Below are 17,061 nucleotides of genomic sequence, written 5' to 3'. Positions count from 1 at the left end.
AGTTGAATAGTATCAAAGGTTGAGAAGGATGAACCAGATAGGGGATGGAGGGGTGGGGGTGGGGTGGACTGTCATGGGCCAGTGGGGGGGTGGCGGTATCCTCGGGCATAGCCATTCTGGAAAACGTGTGCCCTGATGGGACTCAGGCAAATCAAGCCTGAGAATAATTTGTGATCTCGTGATTTGACCGTATTATACAGGGAAGGTCTCGCCTAGATCTGCGTAGGGACATGGTGATCAGCAGAGAGAAGACAGAAAGATAATTCTGGGTTATTACTATTCTCAACAAAAGGCTCAGGGATGGGAGAGACAGTAAGGGGGGGAGGGGGAAGGGGGAGGATCTCAGGCAAGCACAAAAAAGAAAAGGGGACAAAGACCCCCCCCCCAAAAAAAATATTGTGGCTCCGATCTCATCAGCGCAAAAACGTGCGTGTGCCTGGAATGAAGTGCGTGAATATCCCGTGACCCAGCGATTTCATTCTTGGATATAGTTCCGAGAGAACTTCTCATGTACGTCTGCGTGAAAACGTGGTGGGAACATCAGCCGCGGTGTAGACGGTGGCGGTTGGGAGCTGGCGACAGCCTAGGGTTCCTCGCTAGGGGACTGGGTAAATAAACCACGATCGACACACACCAGCGAGTTCGTAGCAACAAGCCAGATGTGCTAATAGCAACGCGGACGGATCTTAAACATTTGTTGCTGGGCGAGGAAGGTCAGGAACAAAAGATTTATCAAAGTCCCATTTACGCACCTGACGGACAAATAGACACGCACACATTTGACAAGGATGCATATTGAAGAGTAAATATTGTTGTGGTTACCTGTTGATACATAACATACATCCACCCCCAACTTCAGCTGTTGAAAACAAACGACTGCTTATTATATCTCAAGACTCTCTGGGGCCAGAAATTAGGGCAGGCCCGGCCAGGGGGCCCATGTCGCCTTGGCTAGGGTTACGCACTCGGGTGTATTCAGCTGTTGGGCTGGGCTGGGCTGGGCTGGAAGCTCCCAGAAGGCTTTGTTCACACGTCCTCAGGCCTCAGCATTTCCCCGTGTGGTCTCTCTCTCTCTCTCTCTCTGTCCCTCTCTCTCTCGATCTCTCAATGTCCGTATGGTGTCTTGCTTCCCCACCTCCAGCCCAAGCCTCTGTCTCTGTAGCAGGGTAGCTGGGCTCCCATAAAACATGGTGGCTGGCTTCCAAGACTGAGAGCTGAAGCCTGGGCCCAGAACCGGCAGATTGTCCCTTCTAGCGCTTTCCATCGGCCACGGCAAGTCACCCAGTGAGCCCAGCTCCGCGGGGAGGGGAAGTAGACTGTAGCTCTAGAAGGGTGGTGCGACTTGCGTGCCCATCAGAAGAGAAGTTGATGGCCGCCATCTTTGGAGGTTGTCCCATGCAGCAAAGACACCATTCTGGCTGCCCGTGGAGAGTAGGATTGGCTTTGGGGGAACAGGGGAGGTAGGAGGGAGGATTGGGTGTCACCAACTCAGGAATACAGCTAACCTAAGTTTCTGTGCCTGAGGTACCCCCCCAAAAAAATTCCAAGCCAAAATCAACCAAATAAAAACAGGATTCCATAACCCAAATCAGAAAAACCCAAGAAAAAAGTGGTAAGACAATATAAAACCTTCAGAAATAATCCAAGTATATGTCAGCTTTCGGTAAATTAAAACCTGATATTCAAGATTAAAAAAAAGTTTTTTAATGTTTATTTTTGGGAGAGAGAGAGACAGAGAGAGAGAGAGAGAGAGAAACAGAGCATGAATAGGGGAGGGGCAGAGAGGGGGAGACACGGAATCCGAAGCAGCTCCAGACTCCGAGCTGTCAGCACAGAGCCCGCCGCGGGGCTCGAACTCACAAGCAGTGAGATCATGACCTGAGCGGAAGTCAGATGCTTAACAGACTGACCCACCCAGGCGCCCCTCAAGATTTTATTTTTAAGTAATCCCTACACCTAACGTGGGGCTCGGACTCACAACCCCGAGACCAAGAGTTGCACGCTCTACTGACTCAGTCAGCCAGGCGTCCCTAAAATGCTGACTTTGGAACAGGGAGAAAGAGAAGGACGCAGCAAATGTCTCTCGTGTCCCCTGTCCTATCTCGCCAGTGGGGGGGGGGTGTTGAACCCAGTTCCATGGAGGTGGGTGGCCAGCGAGAATCCCCCCCATCCCCGGATGGCAGCTGGCCCACCTCGACAGGCAGTGGATAATCCACTTGGCAAAGTTCTTGCCCAAATCTTGGAAATGAAACCACCTCCTTGCCCAGACTGGGGCCTCCCAGCCCTGATTTCCAAGCCTGGGGGCGTGGCCCGTGAGCCGACTGGGAAAGTTGGTCTACGTGGTCACAAAGTAGGATGCGGGGAGCGAGGTGAGCACTGTTGTAGGAAACCGTCGCGTCCACAACGCATGTACCAATTCATTCCTTCTTCCGCTCGTTTTTTCAGCAAATACTTGTTAAGCACCTGCTACGTGGCAGGTGCTGGGGCATCAGAACAAAGTGAAGCACAGTGTGTGTGGGGGGGTGCGTGTGTCTGACTGAGGGATATGGTCAAAAAACCAAAGCAGCCACCACTGCCTTGGGGACCTGGCAGGAAGGCAGGAGGTTGGAATGTGTGGCTGTCGCGTGTGTCTGCAAGTTCCCGCCAGAAAACACAGGCCCCTGATAACCTTTTCAGCACAAGGACTTAGCTGAATCAGGGAAACTCTGTCCTCGGCCAGCAGGCGTTTGGTGAGGGTCACAAAATCAGGGACGAAAGCTGTTTTCTTTCTCAAGCTATGGTGAGCTCCGGTGACTTTTCCCCTCTTATTTTTTTTTTTTTAAAGTTTATTTATTTACCTTGAGAGAGAGAGAGAGAGAGAGAGAGAGAGAGAGAGGAATAAACCGGTGAGGGGCAGAGAGAAGGAGAGACAGAACCGCAAGCCGTTTCCCCGCCATCAGCACAGAGCCCGATTGGGGGGTCGAATGCACGAACTGTGAGATCATGACCTGAGCTGAGATCAAGACGCTTAACCGGCTGAGCCCCCGGGGCGCCCCTGACTTCTCCCCTCTTTTACGCTGGGCTGCTTCTCTCTGCCTGCCCAGGGAAGGTCCCTTCATCTTCCCGAGGCCTCATTCCCTCCCCTGGGAGGTGGGGGCCACAGAAGTGCCAGCCCTGGGGGGCCGCCTTGGGACCCATTCAGCACAGGAGGGCGAAGCTGGTCCTGAGGGGCTTTATTCCCAGGAGAGTGAGGTGAGTCAGCCCAGAGCTGGGGGGCCTGGTGCTGAGCCCGCACGTTGGGCAAGAACAGGGAACTGGCGCCTCTGATCCGGGCCCGGGCATATTTGGAGACACCAACAATTCTGGGAAATTCAGGGGCAGGGCATGGAAGGGGGGAGGGGCAGAGGGGAAACAGTGAACTGAGCCCCAGCCCCCTCCTGGCCCGCACCCCTCCCGAACGGTGCAGCGAGGCACGACGTGACCAGCGTGCGGGGGTGAGGGGGGCAGGCCAGGAGACCCCTTTCTCTGGGAAGAATAGAGACAGTCGTGTTCCCCGCCCCCACGACACTTTGCCTGAGTTCCAACCCTGTTTCCACTTCTATTTACTGTCCAAAGTCCCGGGGACAGGAGAGGCCAGGTTAGAACCACTTGGACACTCAGACACACGGACTCGGGGCCCTCGCCTGGGCCAGCCCTCCTGGTACCACCTGGCCCACTTTTCCGGGGTCTAGCCCCTCCTCGCCCTGGGGCCGGGCTGCCTGAGGGACCCGGGCGTCAGCCCTCCATACCCCTGACAGGTAACCAAAGTCAGGGGCAGGTGGGACTGGGGATGTTTGGTATGGAGGAGACCCTAGCGCAGGGACCGTGGGGGCCGGTGGAGGAGGGGGATTTGGCCCATGAAAGCAGGGAAGGAGGGCTCCTGGCTGTGTCCCGGCACAAGCAGTGTCCTGAGAAGGGACGAGACCCAGCTGCATTTCAGCCCCAAACTCCCCTCCAACCTTAGACCCAACCCAGACGGTAGCCTCGATGTGCTCGGGTCCTCCACCCACCCCCCCATCAGCATCTGCCCGAATTCACATCTTAGCTCAAGCTTCAGCCCGAACTCAGCCCCAGCCCTCAGAGGAGCCTCAACCTCCCAGGCTCCAGCCCTGCACCCAGCATGGCCAAGGACTTTCAAAACATCCAGCAGCTGGACTCCGAGGGAAACGACCACCAGCCGGGTGGAGGGGAGGGGCCGGGCCGTCATGGGCACAACCCCAGGAGAGAAGACCCTTTCCACGCAGGTGAGCGCCCAGCTTCCCGGGCTTTGCTCCCTCTCCCCCAGCTGCCGATTGCTCTGTCTCCCCGAGGCCTCTGTTCCTTTCACAGTGGTGGGATTTTTTAAGTATCTTCTTTGATGTGTACTTACATTTTTTTATTATTAAAAAAATTTTTAATATTTATTTATTTTTGAGAGAGAAAGAGACAGAGTACTAGTGGGGGAGGGGCAGAGAGAGAGGGAGACACATAATCCGAAGCGGGCTCCAGGCTTCGAGCTGTCAGCACCGAGCCCGACGCCGGGCTCGAACCCACAAACTGTGAGATCATGACCTGAGCCGAAGTCAGATGCTTAATTGACTGAGCCCCCAGGTGCCCCTGTAGTTACATTTTTAAGCATCTAGAATATTTTTACAATATCTGTTTTTTTTTTAACGTTTATTTATTTAAAAAAATTTTTTTTCAACATTTATTTATTTTTGGGACAGAGAGAGACAGAGCATGAATGGGGGAGGGGCAGAGACAGAGGGAGACACAGAATCTGAAACAGGCTCCAGGCTCTGAGCCATCAGCCCAGAGCCCGACGCGGGGCTCGAACTCACGGACCGCGAGATCGTGACCTGGCTGAAGTCGGACGCTCAACCGACTGCGCCACCCAGGCGCCCCAAACGTTTATTTATTTTTGAGACAGGGAGAGACAGCATGAATGGGGGAGGGTCAGAGAGAGAGGGAGACACAGAATCCGAAACAGGCTCCAGGCTCTGAGCTGTCAGCACAGAGCCTGACGTGGGGCTCGAACTCATGGACCGCGAGATCATGACCTGAGCTGAAGTCGGAGGCCTAACTGACTGAGCCACCCAGGCGCCCCTTACAATATCTGTTTTAATGCCCTTGTCTGCTAATTCTAATGTCTGCATCCATTCTGGATTTTTTTTTTTAGGTTTATTTATTTACTTTGAGAGAGATAGAGAGACCCCCTGAACGAGGGAGGGGCAGAGAGAGAGAGAGAGAGAGAGAGAGAGAGAGAGAGGGAGAGAGAGAGAGAATCCCAAGCAGGCTCCTAGCTGTCAGTGCAGAGCCCAATATGGGGCTTGAACCCATGAACCATGAGATCATGACCTGAACCAAAATCAAGAGTCACATGTGAGTGACTGACTGAGCCACACAGGTGCCTCTGGCTTGGTGTTGATAGATTTGTGAACCTCCTCTACATGACTTGTGTTTTCCTGCCTCTTTGTATGTCTGGTAATCTTTGAGTGCAGGCTAGACATTGTGAACTTTACTGTGTTGTGTGCTGGATATAGTTATATTCCTCTGAATATTCTTGAGCTTCGTTCTGGGGTGCAGTTAAGCAACTTGGAGTCGATCTGATCCTTTTGGGTTTTGCTTTTATGAATTTTTTAAAAGAAAATTTGTTACCTTATTTTTTTAAGTTTATTTAATTTTTTTTTTTAGTAATCTCTACACCCAACTCAGGGCTTGAACTCATGACTCAGACCAAGAGTCACGTGCTCTTCCAGCTGAGACAGCCAGGCGTCCCCACTTTTATGATTTGTCAGGCGGGTCTGGAGCCCTCCCAAGGTACCATTCCCGGTCCTGTATGAGTGCCACACAGGGTTCCTTTGTCCTTCCAGGTTGGTTTTTTCTTGCCTGGCCTTGGGTAGTTTTCCTGACATGCACGTGTTGATCAGTGTGCAGCCCTCTGCAGACCAGAATTCTCTGGGCATCTCTCTCCCGTCTGAACTCTGCCCTTGTGGTCTCCCCAAACTCTCGCTTCTTCAGCTCGGAGAGTCTGCTGGGCCCTGCTGGGATTTCCCCTCCCTGCCCAAGGCCTGAAAACTCTCTCCTAGAAGCAGACAGGTGACCACTGGGGCCCATATCATTTTCCCCGTCTCCCCGGACCCTTGCCCTTTGTTGCCTGAGGTTCAAGTGTCTTGAGAGAGGTGGCTGATTTATATCTTGGTTGTTTCTGGCGGGGTGGGTGAATGTAGCCTCTGTTTTTCCACGTCTGGCAGGCCCTTGCTTTTTTTTTTTTTTTTAATGTTTATTTATTTTTGAGAGAGAGAAACAGAGTGCAAGCAAGGGAGCGGTAGAGAGAGAGGGAGGCACAGAATCCGAAGCGGGCTCCAGGCTCCGAGCTGTCAGCACAGATACAGACGCGGGGCTCGAACTCACCAACTGTGAGATCCCCACCAGAGCTGAAGTCGGATGCTTAACCGACTGAACCACCCAGGCGCCCCTGGCAGACCTTGGCTTTTACCTTGAAATTTGCCTGGGCAGCACCTTTTATATTTGACCTCATTGTGTTCTCAGAACCATCCAGTCAGGTGGCTCGTCTTCTGACCTCCATGTTTCTTATGTGGTAAGAACCCTGAATCCGAGTCCTACCCTCTTAGCAAGTGGCTCGGGGCACGACAGCGTGCTGTTAGCTGCGGGCACGGAGCTGTACGGCAGATGCCCGGATCTTACTCGTCTTGCATAAGCGCAGCTTTGTACCCGTCGAACAGCGACTCCCCATTTCCTTGTACCCCGGCAACCGTCATCTTAGACTTCTGTGAGTCTGGTGATTTGGGGTCCCTCACAGAAGCGGGCACGAGAACGTTGAGGCACCAAGACTTGTCCGTGTCGGCCGCGGGCGGTCTGATTTGAGAGGGGGGGGGGGGACGGGTTGCCGCCCTTGCCCAGGATTGGGGTCTATGGGTCCTAGGTCAGGCTGGGAAGCAGGAGGGGGGCCTGAGCAGCGGACGGGGTTGGAGAGAGCGGTCGGACTCAGCCCCGGGAACCTACCTGGCTGGGGAAGACTGCGGTCAGGGACAGCTTCTGGATGGAGAGACGCCCCGGGCATCAGGAGGGCGTGAGGGGGAGGGTGTCGGGCACAGGGGAGGCTGTGTTCGCAGTGGAATGTGGAGACGTGGCCTCCCTGCTCAGGATGGAGTCCCGAGTGGGAAGGGGAGGAGGTGACAGTCACTGGAGTCAGGATCTCAGGAGTTCTGGCTGGTCACTCACAGGGAGTGTCCACTTCGGGATGGTGGCAGGAGGGAGACTGGGGAGGAAGCCTCCGGGCCTCTGGCTGACCTCCCCCCCAACCCCTCCAGGGTGCAGGGGTGTCAAAGTGTCATGGCGGTGGGGACAGAGGAAAGTGGGGTGTGAGGCAAAGACGTGTTGTTGCAGGTGAAGGTGCCTGAGCGGGCGCTTCGGCCCGGAGGACAGCGCTGCCCCAGGCCAGGGGACGCTGGGCGGGGCGAAGCCAGCTCAGTGCCTGTGAAGCTGGGTTGTGTTTGTGACAGAGTGTGCGAGAATGTGTGCTCATGAGAGTGCGTGCTCATCCTGGGCCTGCACGTCCCGCTGCCGGCGCCCGGCCGCGCGATCGGGTCCCAGAGCGAGGGTGGCGAGGGCCAGACGGGGATCGGGCTGCGCTGGGGGCAGCAGCGAGCGGGCAGCAGTCAGGGAGGGAGTGCGAGGGTGAACTGAGAAACGTGTGGTGTGCCCGTGTGAGGGGGTCCGAGTTTCTGTGAGGTGACTGAGGCTACAGGGGGGAGTTCACCGCGGAGGGAGGGACTGGGGTGGGGGGGGGGGGTCGAGTGCAGCCGGAAACGGACAAGGGGCTGGGAGGGCGCGGTCTGCGGTGGAATGGCCTGGACTGAAGGGGGGGGGGGGCTTCTTCCGGTGCGGGACGCGTCCGAGCCGCCCAGGCGCGCGTTGCAAGAACCCGGAGCCGGGCCTCCGCGCGCCCCGTGCACCTGCGGCGGCACGTGTGCACGTGGGGTGAGCGTGCGGATGCGGTGTGTGCAGGGCCTGAGCCCTGGGGTCAAAGCCCGGTGATTCCCTCCCCGGCTACCCCCACCCACTCTCCTCCCGGCCACCCCACCGGGGCTCCGCTCCCCCGGCGCTCCCACGGTGCGCTCTGTAGGCCTCCTGCGCCCCAGGCGCTTCCCTCTGACGCCCCTTCTCCGCCAGGGCCCCTTCCTCGCCCGCCGTGGCTGCTGCAGCGTCTATGCTCCAGGCTCCGCCTCAGTCTGCTCATCCTGGGCCTCAACGTCCTGCTGCTGGTGGCCGTCTGCGTCATCGGGTCCCAGAGTGAGGGTCGCAGGGGCCGGGCGGGGCCGGGGCGGGGAGGGGCTGTCCTTCGGGACACAGCCCGCTCCACTTTGCCCTGTCCCTTCTGTCCCCCGCCCCCGACAAGGAGCCCAGCTTCAAGAGGAGCTGCGGATCCTGAAAGAGAACTTCAGCCACTTTTCCTCCGGCGTCTTCACGGAGATGGGCGCTCTCAGCTCGCATGGTGAGGGGGCGCCTCCCCGGGGGGAGCAGGAGGGGGGTGTGTTTGGGGTGCTGGGGGTAGGGGGCCCCCAGGCTTCCAGGGACGGGATCCCTGGGCGGAGGGACCCGGAAGGATGATCAGGCAGGTGCAGAGGGTGGGGGTTAGTGCCGGGTGGAGGGAACAGAAGCTGCGAGGCCAGCAGGTGAGGAAGACCCTGCGAGGCGGGGGCTAAGTGGTGAGGGGTCATGCCGGCAGGCCCTGCTAATGAAGTGGGGGGTCTGTTTTGGGAACGTGGGGACCCTGCTTAGGCTTAGAAAGCCGCTGTGGGGACGGGGTGGAGGCGGGGAGGCCAGGGGCCGGGATGCAGGGTGGAGGTGGGGCAGGGAGGGGGGGGGGGATGCTTGAACCGTCCGCCTTTTCAGGGGGCAATGCCAGTGACCTGCTGACCTCTCTGGAGGCCAAGCTGGAGAAACAGCAGAAGGACCTGGAAGCAGGTCAGAGACCCTCCCCGGGGGGTGTGCGCGCGTGCGAGCGTGCGTCGTGTGGGTGCGCGCGCAGCGTGAATGCGTGAGCGCGCGAACTCCCGCGTGGGGTCCCGGCGGGCTGGCGCCGGCACTGCCCGCCACGCGATGCCCACCGTGTCCGTCGCCCGGTGCCCTAGATCACGCCACCCTGCTCCTTCATCTGAAGCACTTCCCCGTGGACCTGCGCATCCTGACTTGTCAGATGGCCTTCTTCCGGAGCAACGGTAGGTAGGGCCCGGGCACGGGGTCCCCGGTCCCAGGGCGCCTGTGCCCTCCTGCCGGGGCTCATCTCCCCGCGCCCCCCCCCCCCCCACCCCGGCCCCTCAGGCACAGAATGCTGCCCGGTCAACTGGCTGGAGTTCGAGGGCAGCTGCTACTGGTTCTCGCGCTCCGGGAAGACCTGGCCGGAGGCCGAGAAGCACTGCCGGCTGGAGAACGCGCACCTGGTGGTCGTCAACTCCAGGGAGGAGCAGGTGAGCGCGGCCCAGGGTATGCCCGGGGGGCTGGGCAGGCTGCTTTAGTATTATTTTCTAACCAAAGGAAGCGTCCAGACGCAGAGGTGTGGCCGAGCGCCGGGAAGTTCATGGCGAAGCGACCACTGATTCTAAGAGGTGGGACGTTAGCGCCAGGAGCTCGGGCACAGGTGCTCCGACGGCACAGTGTGGACGCCGGGGCCCTTCTTGCTGGACTTGGGGTGGGGTCGGTCATGGGCTGAAAGGGACAGAGTGGGCAGGGTTCCTGGGTCCCTCCAAAGCGCTTCAGGTCTCCCCTGCCCACCGCTGCCACCAGCCACAGCCGCGAACACGTGTTCCCAGGGGAGGACCAAGCCATTAGAAGGGGGGGGGGGGGGCGATTTTCTGAAAAGGAGGATACGACTGGGATCGGTCATTGCGTCTTTGCTGCGTGCGAGGAGTTTTCATGCGTTCACCTGTAATCCTCACGACCCTATGGGGCGGGCGCTCGGACCCCCCTTTGAGGGAGGGAGAGATGAGGGGACTAAGAAAAAGGGGGAGGTCAAGTGACTTGCCCGTAATGCAGGACAGAGCCAGAATTCAGATTCGCTCACCTCCTTAGCCAGTGTTTTCAACTCGACATATTGCCAGAATATATTTACTGAGTATGTATATTGAATATATACTTATCAATATATCAAATACATATATTTATATATGAACATATATAAAGATATCAATATGCCAATATAGCAAACGTATAGACATTGATCAACATAACAAATATATATATTTAGATACGAACATATATAAAGATATCAATATGCCAATATATCAAACGTATAGACATTGATCAATATATCAAATATATATATTTACATATCAACATATTTAAAGATATCACTATATCAAACATATAGACATTGATCAATATGTCAAATATGTATGTTTATATATCAACATATATAAAGATATCAACATATTATATCAATATGCCAATGTATCAAATTTATATATACTAATATATCAAATTTATCAGCATATATATGTATTTATACGGTAGAATAATTACAAACATATTTCGCTTTGCCGATCAGGTTGAAACTGCCCAAGTGCAAGCACTTTTGACTTGAAAAAAAAAATGCCCGTTTCACGTGGGTCAACCTGAGATCTCTGTGCTCTGTGCTCTGACCCACAGTAAGTTCGTGATGGCCCCAGCTTTGCGGTGGCCCTGGCTGACTGCCCTTGTGACGGCGTGACCCTCAGGGTCTGCTTTCAGGCCTTGCATGCGGATAAAAGTAGATGGTCCTTCCTTTCTTCTTCCTTGCATTTGCTTCACCTGCCTCTGTCCATGCTTTTGGAGTCTCTGTTTTAAATTGGTGATTCTCAGCCTCGGATGTATAATGCCAGCCTTTACATGGGAGGAGTTTAAAAAATAGTGACCTTGGTCTCACACCCCAAAACTCTGTTAAACTTTCTTTTAATGTTTATTTATTTTTTTGACGGAGAGAGAGTCAGAGTGCGAGCAGGGGAGGGACAGAGAGAGAGGGAGACACAGAATCCGAAGCAGGCTCCGGGCTCTGAGCTGTCAGCACAGAGCCCGACGCGGGGCTCGAACTCACAGACTGTGAGATCATGACCTAGCGGAAGTCAGATGCTTACCCGACTGAACCCCCCCGGGTGCCCCTAGACTTGGCTTATTTTTAATTATACTAATGATGACTTCTAATTGCTAAATTGCATTTAAAAATATGTAAATGATGGGCTGAAATTTATTGGCTTAAAAAAATCAGCGAGTTCGTATAACTTCCCATATGAAAGGTGAGGAAACCAGCCCACTTATTCTTATCTACGTGCCTTGTTTTTTTTTTTTTTTTTTAACATTTATTTATTTTTGAGACAGAGAGAGAGACAGAGCATGAACGGGGGAGGGTCAGAGAGAGGGAGACACAGAATCTGAAACAGGCTCCAGGCTCTGAGCTGTCAGCACAGAGCCCGACGCGGGGCTAGAACCCACGGACCGTGAGATCATGACCTGAGCCGAAGTCGGCCGCCCAACCGACTGAGCCACCCAGGCGCCCCGTTTTTTTTTTTTTTTTTTTTTTGGGTTTTTTTGGGGGGTTCGTTTTTAAGTAGCTCCATGTCCAATGTGGGGCTCAAACTCATGACCCTGAGATCAAGAATTCAATGCTCTACTGGCTGAGCCAGCCAGGCGCCCCTGCCTCATTTTTTTTTTCTTTTTAATTGAGATATCATTGACATGTAACATTGTGTAAGTTTGAAGCCTACAGTGTGTGGGCTTGATACATTTACACATTGCAATGTGATTGCTCCTTGCTAACACCTTTAGCGTGTCACAAAATCATCATTTCTTTTTTGTGTTGACGGCGATTAAGATCTAGTCTCTTAGCAACTTTGAAGCTGCTAATGCCTCCTCCTTCTAGTCTCCCCGAGATTCTGGAAGTGTTTTGCCCCGAGTGGTTGGAGTCCTTGCTGTCTTGAATCTCACCAGCCTCATCCAGGCATATCTCGTTGTTGATTCTTCTCCTTGGGGGTTTTGCTCCGAGGTCAGGAGAGTCCTCTTAATCCGTCAAGTTGGGTTTTCTAACTTTTTAAACATACATTTAAATACATGAACATTACATTTTTTTTTTTCCTTGCGTGGGCTCTTTCTTTTTCTGGAACTGGTCATGCAAATATACCTCTGTGATGTGCCGTCCCCAGCCACCACCTTGTGCCCTTTGCTTCTTGTTTTTCTCTCTTTCCCTCTGCCTTGCGGTCCCGTCCTCAAGCCTATAGTTTATACTCGACGCCCGGCTTTCTGAGGGGCTCCTGGGCTTTCTTGCAGAGCTCAAATCTTCCTCTTGGGTTTCTTCCCTTTACGTAGCGTCGTATTATTTTTCTTCTTGGATATTTTCTCTGGTATTTTACATCATTCATCTCTTCTTTGCTTTTAAAAAGTTTTTGAAAAATGTTTATTTTTGAGAGAGAGAGAGAGACAGAGACAAAGCGCGAGCAGGGGAGGAGCAGGGAGAGAGGGAGACACAGAATCCGAAGCAGGCTCCGGGCTCCGAGCTGTCAGCACAGAGACTGACAAGGGGCTCGAACCCACAGACTGTGCGATCATGACCTGAGCCGAAGTTGGATACTTAGCCAACTGAGCCACCTGGGTTCCCCTGAAACTGAGATCCTGAATGGGTGTTGGGGTCCATGGGGGCAGCAGGGGCAGGGGCCAGAATCAGAATCCCAAGAGTCAGAGGTCACGGGTGGGAGACAAGGAAAGGGCTTGAGTCGGAGTAGCAGCTGTGAGCTGGGAATGAAATGGGCGTTAGGTCAGGGGGCGGAGGTCCCACCCCCCCATCCTCCCCCCCCCCCACCTCCCCACCCCTGGGCACTGGACTTCCTGGGCTCTGCAGCTACCTCAAGTTCCTTAACCTCGTTTATGTGAAGTGTGAATCACCAGGACGCCCAATTTAGAGACTTTGTAAGGATCAGATAAGAGAATCTTCGTAAAGCACTTAGCACAACATTTAGCCCAGCCAACGTCCACCAAATAATAACTCCAGTTACAGAAGGAAAGACATGAATAGTTGTGCTGGGAGCTGGTGCTTCAGATCGAGCTGCAGAAGACTCAAGGAGTCACAGCTATGGCTGAATGGAGGTCCCAGGGACTAGGACCTTCCTCCCCGCTTGTGAGACACAAGCCCGCTGCCCCAATCTAAGCGGGGACGCGGAGACTCCGAGCGCAGTGAAGCGAGGCTCTGATCAACGTTCCTACAAGAGCGGGCGTCTGATGGACAGGCGCACTCCGAGCGGTGACAGCAGACGATTTATCTCCTAGCTGAAGTCCCTCCCCTGCTTCCTCATTGGCTGCGTGCTACAGAGGGTACAGCCTTACGCCGACGTGGCCCGGGCCCGCCCACGGGAGGCACAACGTAGTCTGATTAGAACGAGTGGACGTTCCCTGGGGCGACGCAGAGACGTCAGTTCGGTGGCGCGTGCTCATTGCAAAGCCTTTGAAAAAGAATCCCGCCAAACGGAGGCTGACGGGAGGGTGGGAGAGCGAGGAAGTGAGGTGTCTAAGGGTTTGGGACCCCACTGTGGGAGTGGGGAGGTCCGTGCAGATTTCCAATAGGCCGGAAACTCCTGTTAACCAGATAGCCCAGCTTTTTAGTTGGTACTTCTGGAAATGAATCATCTCCCTTACTTGTCACACCACCTGTTTTCCAGAAGTTCATTTCACAGCACATAAACCCCTTTGATGCCTGGATAGGTCTCACGGACAGCGATGGCTCGTGGAAGTGGGTGGATGGCACGGACTATAATCATGGCTACAAGTAAGTGGCTCCCCCCTCGTCCTCCTTCGTTTGGCCTGGGGCCAGCCACTCCCACCCTTCCCTCGGGGACCAGAGTCCCCAGGCCTCCCCCTCCCAGGTTCCCAACCTCCAAGGCTGCAGCGTGCGCTCCCTGGCCCCCTCCTCGGGATGTGCTTTTCCTGAGCTGGGGGCTGGGGGGGGGGGGTGAGGGCTGCAGGGGTAGGTAGGGGTCAAAGCCTGAGCTCTAGCCTGCCTTCCTAGGAACTGGGCCGCCACTCAGCCAGACGACTGGCAGGGCCACGAGGTGGGAGGAGGCGAAGACTGCGCGGAAGTCCGCTCCAATGGCCGCTGGAATGACAATTTCTGCCAGCAGGTGCAGCGCTGGGTGTGCGAGATGAGGCAGAACATCACGGGTTAGAAGCCCCGCCCCCTGCCCCGCCCCCCAGCTCACCGGAGGATTTTGAAGAAAGGAAAAATAGAGGCCTGGGGAGGGGCGGAACAGGTTGGGGGGGGGCATCACCGCCCTGGAGATGCTGAGGTCCCGCCTCCTTCAGCAAGTCACCGTCATGATTATCATTCTCAGGCCGCTCAATAGGGGACGAAGAAATGACTTGAAACTGTGTGGACTGGTCGTTGGGAGCTGGGAAGAGGTGGGGAGCAAAGAAGGGGTGGGGGGTCCGGAAGAGACAGGTTCAGTCCGAGCCAGCTGCTCCTGGGGACCCCATCCCAAGGGACATGGGTCAGGGAGGGGAGGGGGGCTTGGAGCAGAGCCGCTCAGCGGGACGCAGCCCCTGGAAACGGCGCCCTCCACCCCCCAAATCCTTGGCAGTAGGGGGGGTCTCCTGCAGAAGAGGTTTTGGGGAACAACAGCCCCCCCCCCCCCCCCCCCCCCGCCAGCCCGGGAGCTGTGGCCCAGCTGCCTGGGGGCCCGTGGAAAATACTCTCTAAGGGGAGGCAGGTCGGGAAGCCTCTGTGTCCTGTGTCCACTGTGACCGCTCCTCTCTGGACCGTAACAGATCTAGACATTTCCCCAGCACAGGGTGTCACTGGCCGCTTCCACAGTGCCTGAACTTCACCCTTCCAAGATCATCCTGAAGGCGATATTAAGAGGGCCTTTAAACAATTGGCTCTTGTTTCATTTCTACTAAAATAATATATGGTCTTAGTAAAAAGTGTTTCTCTCTCTCTCTCCCTCTCTCTCTCTCTCACACACACACACACTTGGATGTAAGTTAAAAAAAACACAAAAAGGTCCGATGCTTCACCAACTGAGCCACCCAGGCGTCTGAACAATTTTCATTTAAATCCCAATTCGGGATCTGCACCAGTTACGCCTGCGTCCATCCGGGTACCTGCTGAGCCACGCCTCGTGATCTGGTTACAGTTCCTTTCTTGCACAACTGCTGTTTCTTCTGAAGTTAATAATTATCTCGCTTAAAAATTTTCTTCGTGTTCTTTGAACCTGTTACGAAATCATCCTTGACTGGAAAGAGCCCGGATATAATTTTCTGCACGCGGGGACAGGTCACATAACCAGTGTCTGGGATTTCCTAGAGCCACGTGGGTGAACCCAAGATTTATGGGGCCTGAAGCATACACAGTTTTGAGGAGCCTTCCTTAAAAAAATAACATCATGAGGGGCGCCTGGGTGGCCCGGTCGGTTAAGCATCTGACTCTTGAGATCGGCTCAGGCCGTGATCTCAAGGTTTGTGAGATCGAGCCCCAAATCGGGCTCTGTGCTGACAGCGTGGAGCCTGCTTGGGATTCTCTCTCCCTCTCTCTCTGCCCCTCCCCTGCTCACACACGCTCTCTCATTCTGTTTCTATCAAAATAAATAAAACTTAAAAAAAGGAACATTATGAATATTTACTTGTTAGAACCCTCCTCCCCACAACTCTAAAAAGCTGAAAGCTACCATAAACACCACAAAATCCTGAAAAAGGATACGATATTTGTAATAAAATTCCCAACTTACCTCTAAAATTCATTTTCCTAGGGGCGCCTGGGTGGCTCCGTCGGTTAAGTGTCCGACTTCGGCTCAGGTCATGATCTCACGATGTGTGAGATCGAGCCCCACTCTCTCTCAAAATAAATAAATAAGCTTTTACAAACAAATGAAAATAAAAACTATTAAAAAAAATAAAATTCATTTTCCCTACACTTTTTTCCCCCCTGAGTACTCACTGTGTACTCATACGCGTGGCAAAGACGTGGCAAGGTGTCTTTCCACAAGGAGAAGGGACAGACAGGTTGTTGTGGTTTACTCTTTATCACTGATGTCAAGAGCTTCAGGGCACATTTCGCATCCCACCTCAGTGTCTCCCCCTGGTGCGTCTGCACAGCCCGTGGCTGAAGGACCCCTGAAAGCCACACAGATCCACGATGTGACTGCAAACCACGTGCCCGTGGCCGTCCCACTCAAGTCAAATGTATTTCCAGCCTAATTATTTTTTTCCAATGTTTATTTATTTATTTTGAGAGAGAGAAAGACAGAAAGAGAGAGAGAGAGAGAGAGAGAGAGAGCCGGCAGGGAAGGGGCAGTGAGAGAGAGAATCCCAGGCAGGTTCCGCACTCACTGTGGAGTCTCATGTGTGGCTCGATCCCACCACCCTGGGATCGTGACCTGACCGGAAATCAAGAGTCGGATGCTTTGCCTGAACCACCCAGGCGTCCCCAGCCCCCTGGCACAGAGGACAGTGTGAAAGGGGGGAAGTGGCAGGGGAGAGAGACACTGGTCACCCTCACTGATTGTAGTGAGAATAACTTCTGTTTGCACAACTTACAAAAGTCTCCGATCCTGGGAAGACGTTGCTGGGGCCACTGGGGGCCCTCGTAAGGGGACTGGTGGGGTCCTGGAGCTCAGGGCGCCGGAGGCTCCTTGTCAGTCTGCTCTGTGCCTCCCGGGGCCGCCTGCCCGCCCGCCAGGCTGGGGGCCTCGGTGTCACTGGATCTGGGGCAGTGCAGTCGCCTTGGGACGTCCTGCTGTCCTGCTCATCCGGCGAGTTTTCTGGGCGAGAGAGAGAGAGAATCTTAAGCAAGCTCCATGCTAGCACAGAGCCTGACAAGGAGATCGATCCCATGACCCTGGGATCATGACCCAGGCCGAAACCAAGAACTAAATGCTCAACCGACCGAGCCACCCAGGCGCTCCTGAGTCCATTGAGATTTCTTTAAAAAAAAAAAAAAAAGTATCAACCTTGGCTCATCAGTTGCATCAAAGGTACCTTTGTATCAAAGGGAAGGTGAAAAAAAAACGTAAGAGAAGAATAAAAAGA

The 17,061-nt window shown here is 54.5% G+C and overlaps 1 protein-coding gene across 3 annotated transcripts; it reads left to right on the top strand.

The window, feature by feature from the left end:
• Positions 1–3,617: 3,617 nt before the first annotated feature.
• ASGR2 (asialoglycoprotein receptor 2) lies at positions 3,618–14,961 on the top strand. 3 transcript variants are annotated; one of them, XM_086685772.1, is made up of 9 exons: positions 3,618–3,776; positions 4,064–4,262; positions 8,194–8,313; positions 8,420–8,515; positions 8,917–8,988; positions 9,156–9,242; positions 9,346–9,491; positions 13,701–13,807; positions 14,048–14,961. In XM_086685772.1, exons 2-9 carry the CDS (start codon positions 4,139–4,141, stop codon positions 14,202–14,204), a joined length of 909 nt encoding a protein of 302 aa, XP_086541898.1. In that variant the 5' UTR covers positions 3,618–3,776; positions 4,064–4,138; the 3' UTR covers positions 14,205–14,961. The 3 variants fall into 3 exon arrangements, with proteins under 3 accessions (XP_086541898.1, XP_086541899.1, XP_086541900.1); XM_086685773.1 differs by having other exon boundaries at positions 3,622–3,776; positions 3,983–4,262; XM_086685774.1 differs by lacking the exons at positions 3,618–3,776; positions 4,064–4,262 and adding an exon at positions 6,620–6,790.
• Positions 14,962–17,061: the final 2,100 nt, after the last annotated feature.

This window comes from Puma concolor, chromosome E1 (genome assembly GCF_028749965.1).
Source record: "Puma concolor isolate L17-30 chromosome E1, mPumCon1.1.hap2, whole genome shotgun sequence".
Taxonomy (NCBI): domain Eukaryota; kingdom Metazoa; phylum Chordata; class Mammalia; order Carnivora; family Felidae; genus Puma; species Puma concolor.
This window is presented reverse-complemented; position numbering and strand designations above follow the sequence as displayed.

What these genes read in the sequence shown, in the direction of transcription:
- ASGR2 (XM_086685772.1), top strand. Translation starts at nt 4,139, where the DNA reads ATGGCCAAGGACTTTCAAAACATCCAGCAGCTGGACTCCGAGGGAAAC. An exon ending in CTGCGTCATCGGGTCCCAGA is followed by an intron (nt 8,314 to 8,419) that starts GTGAGGGTCGCA and finishes GCCCCCGACAAG; the next exon opens with GAGCCCAGCTTCAAGAGGAG. An exon ending in GGCCTTCTTCCGGAGCAACG is followed by an intron (nt 9,243 to 9,345) that starts GTAGGTAGGGCC and finishes CCGGCCCCTCAG; the next exon opens with GCACAGAATGCTGCCCGGTC.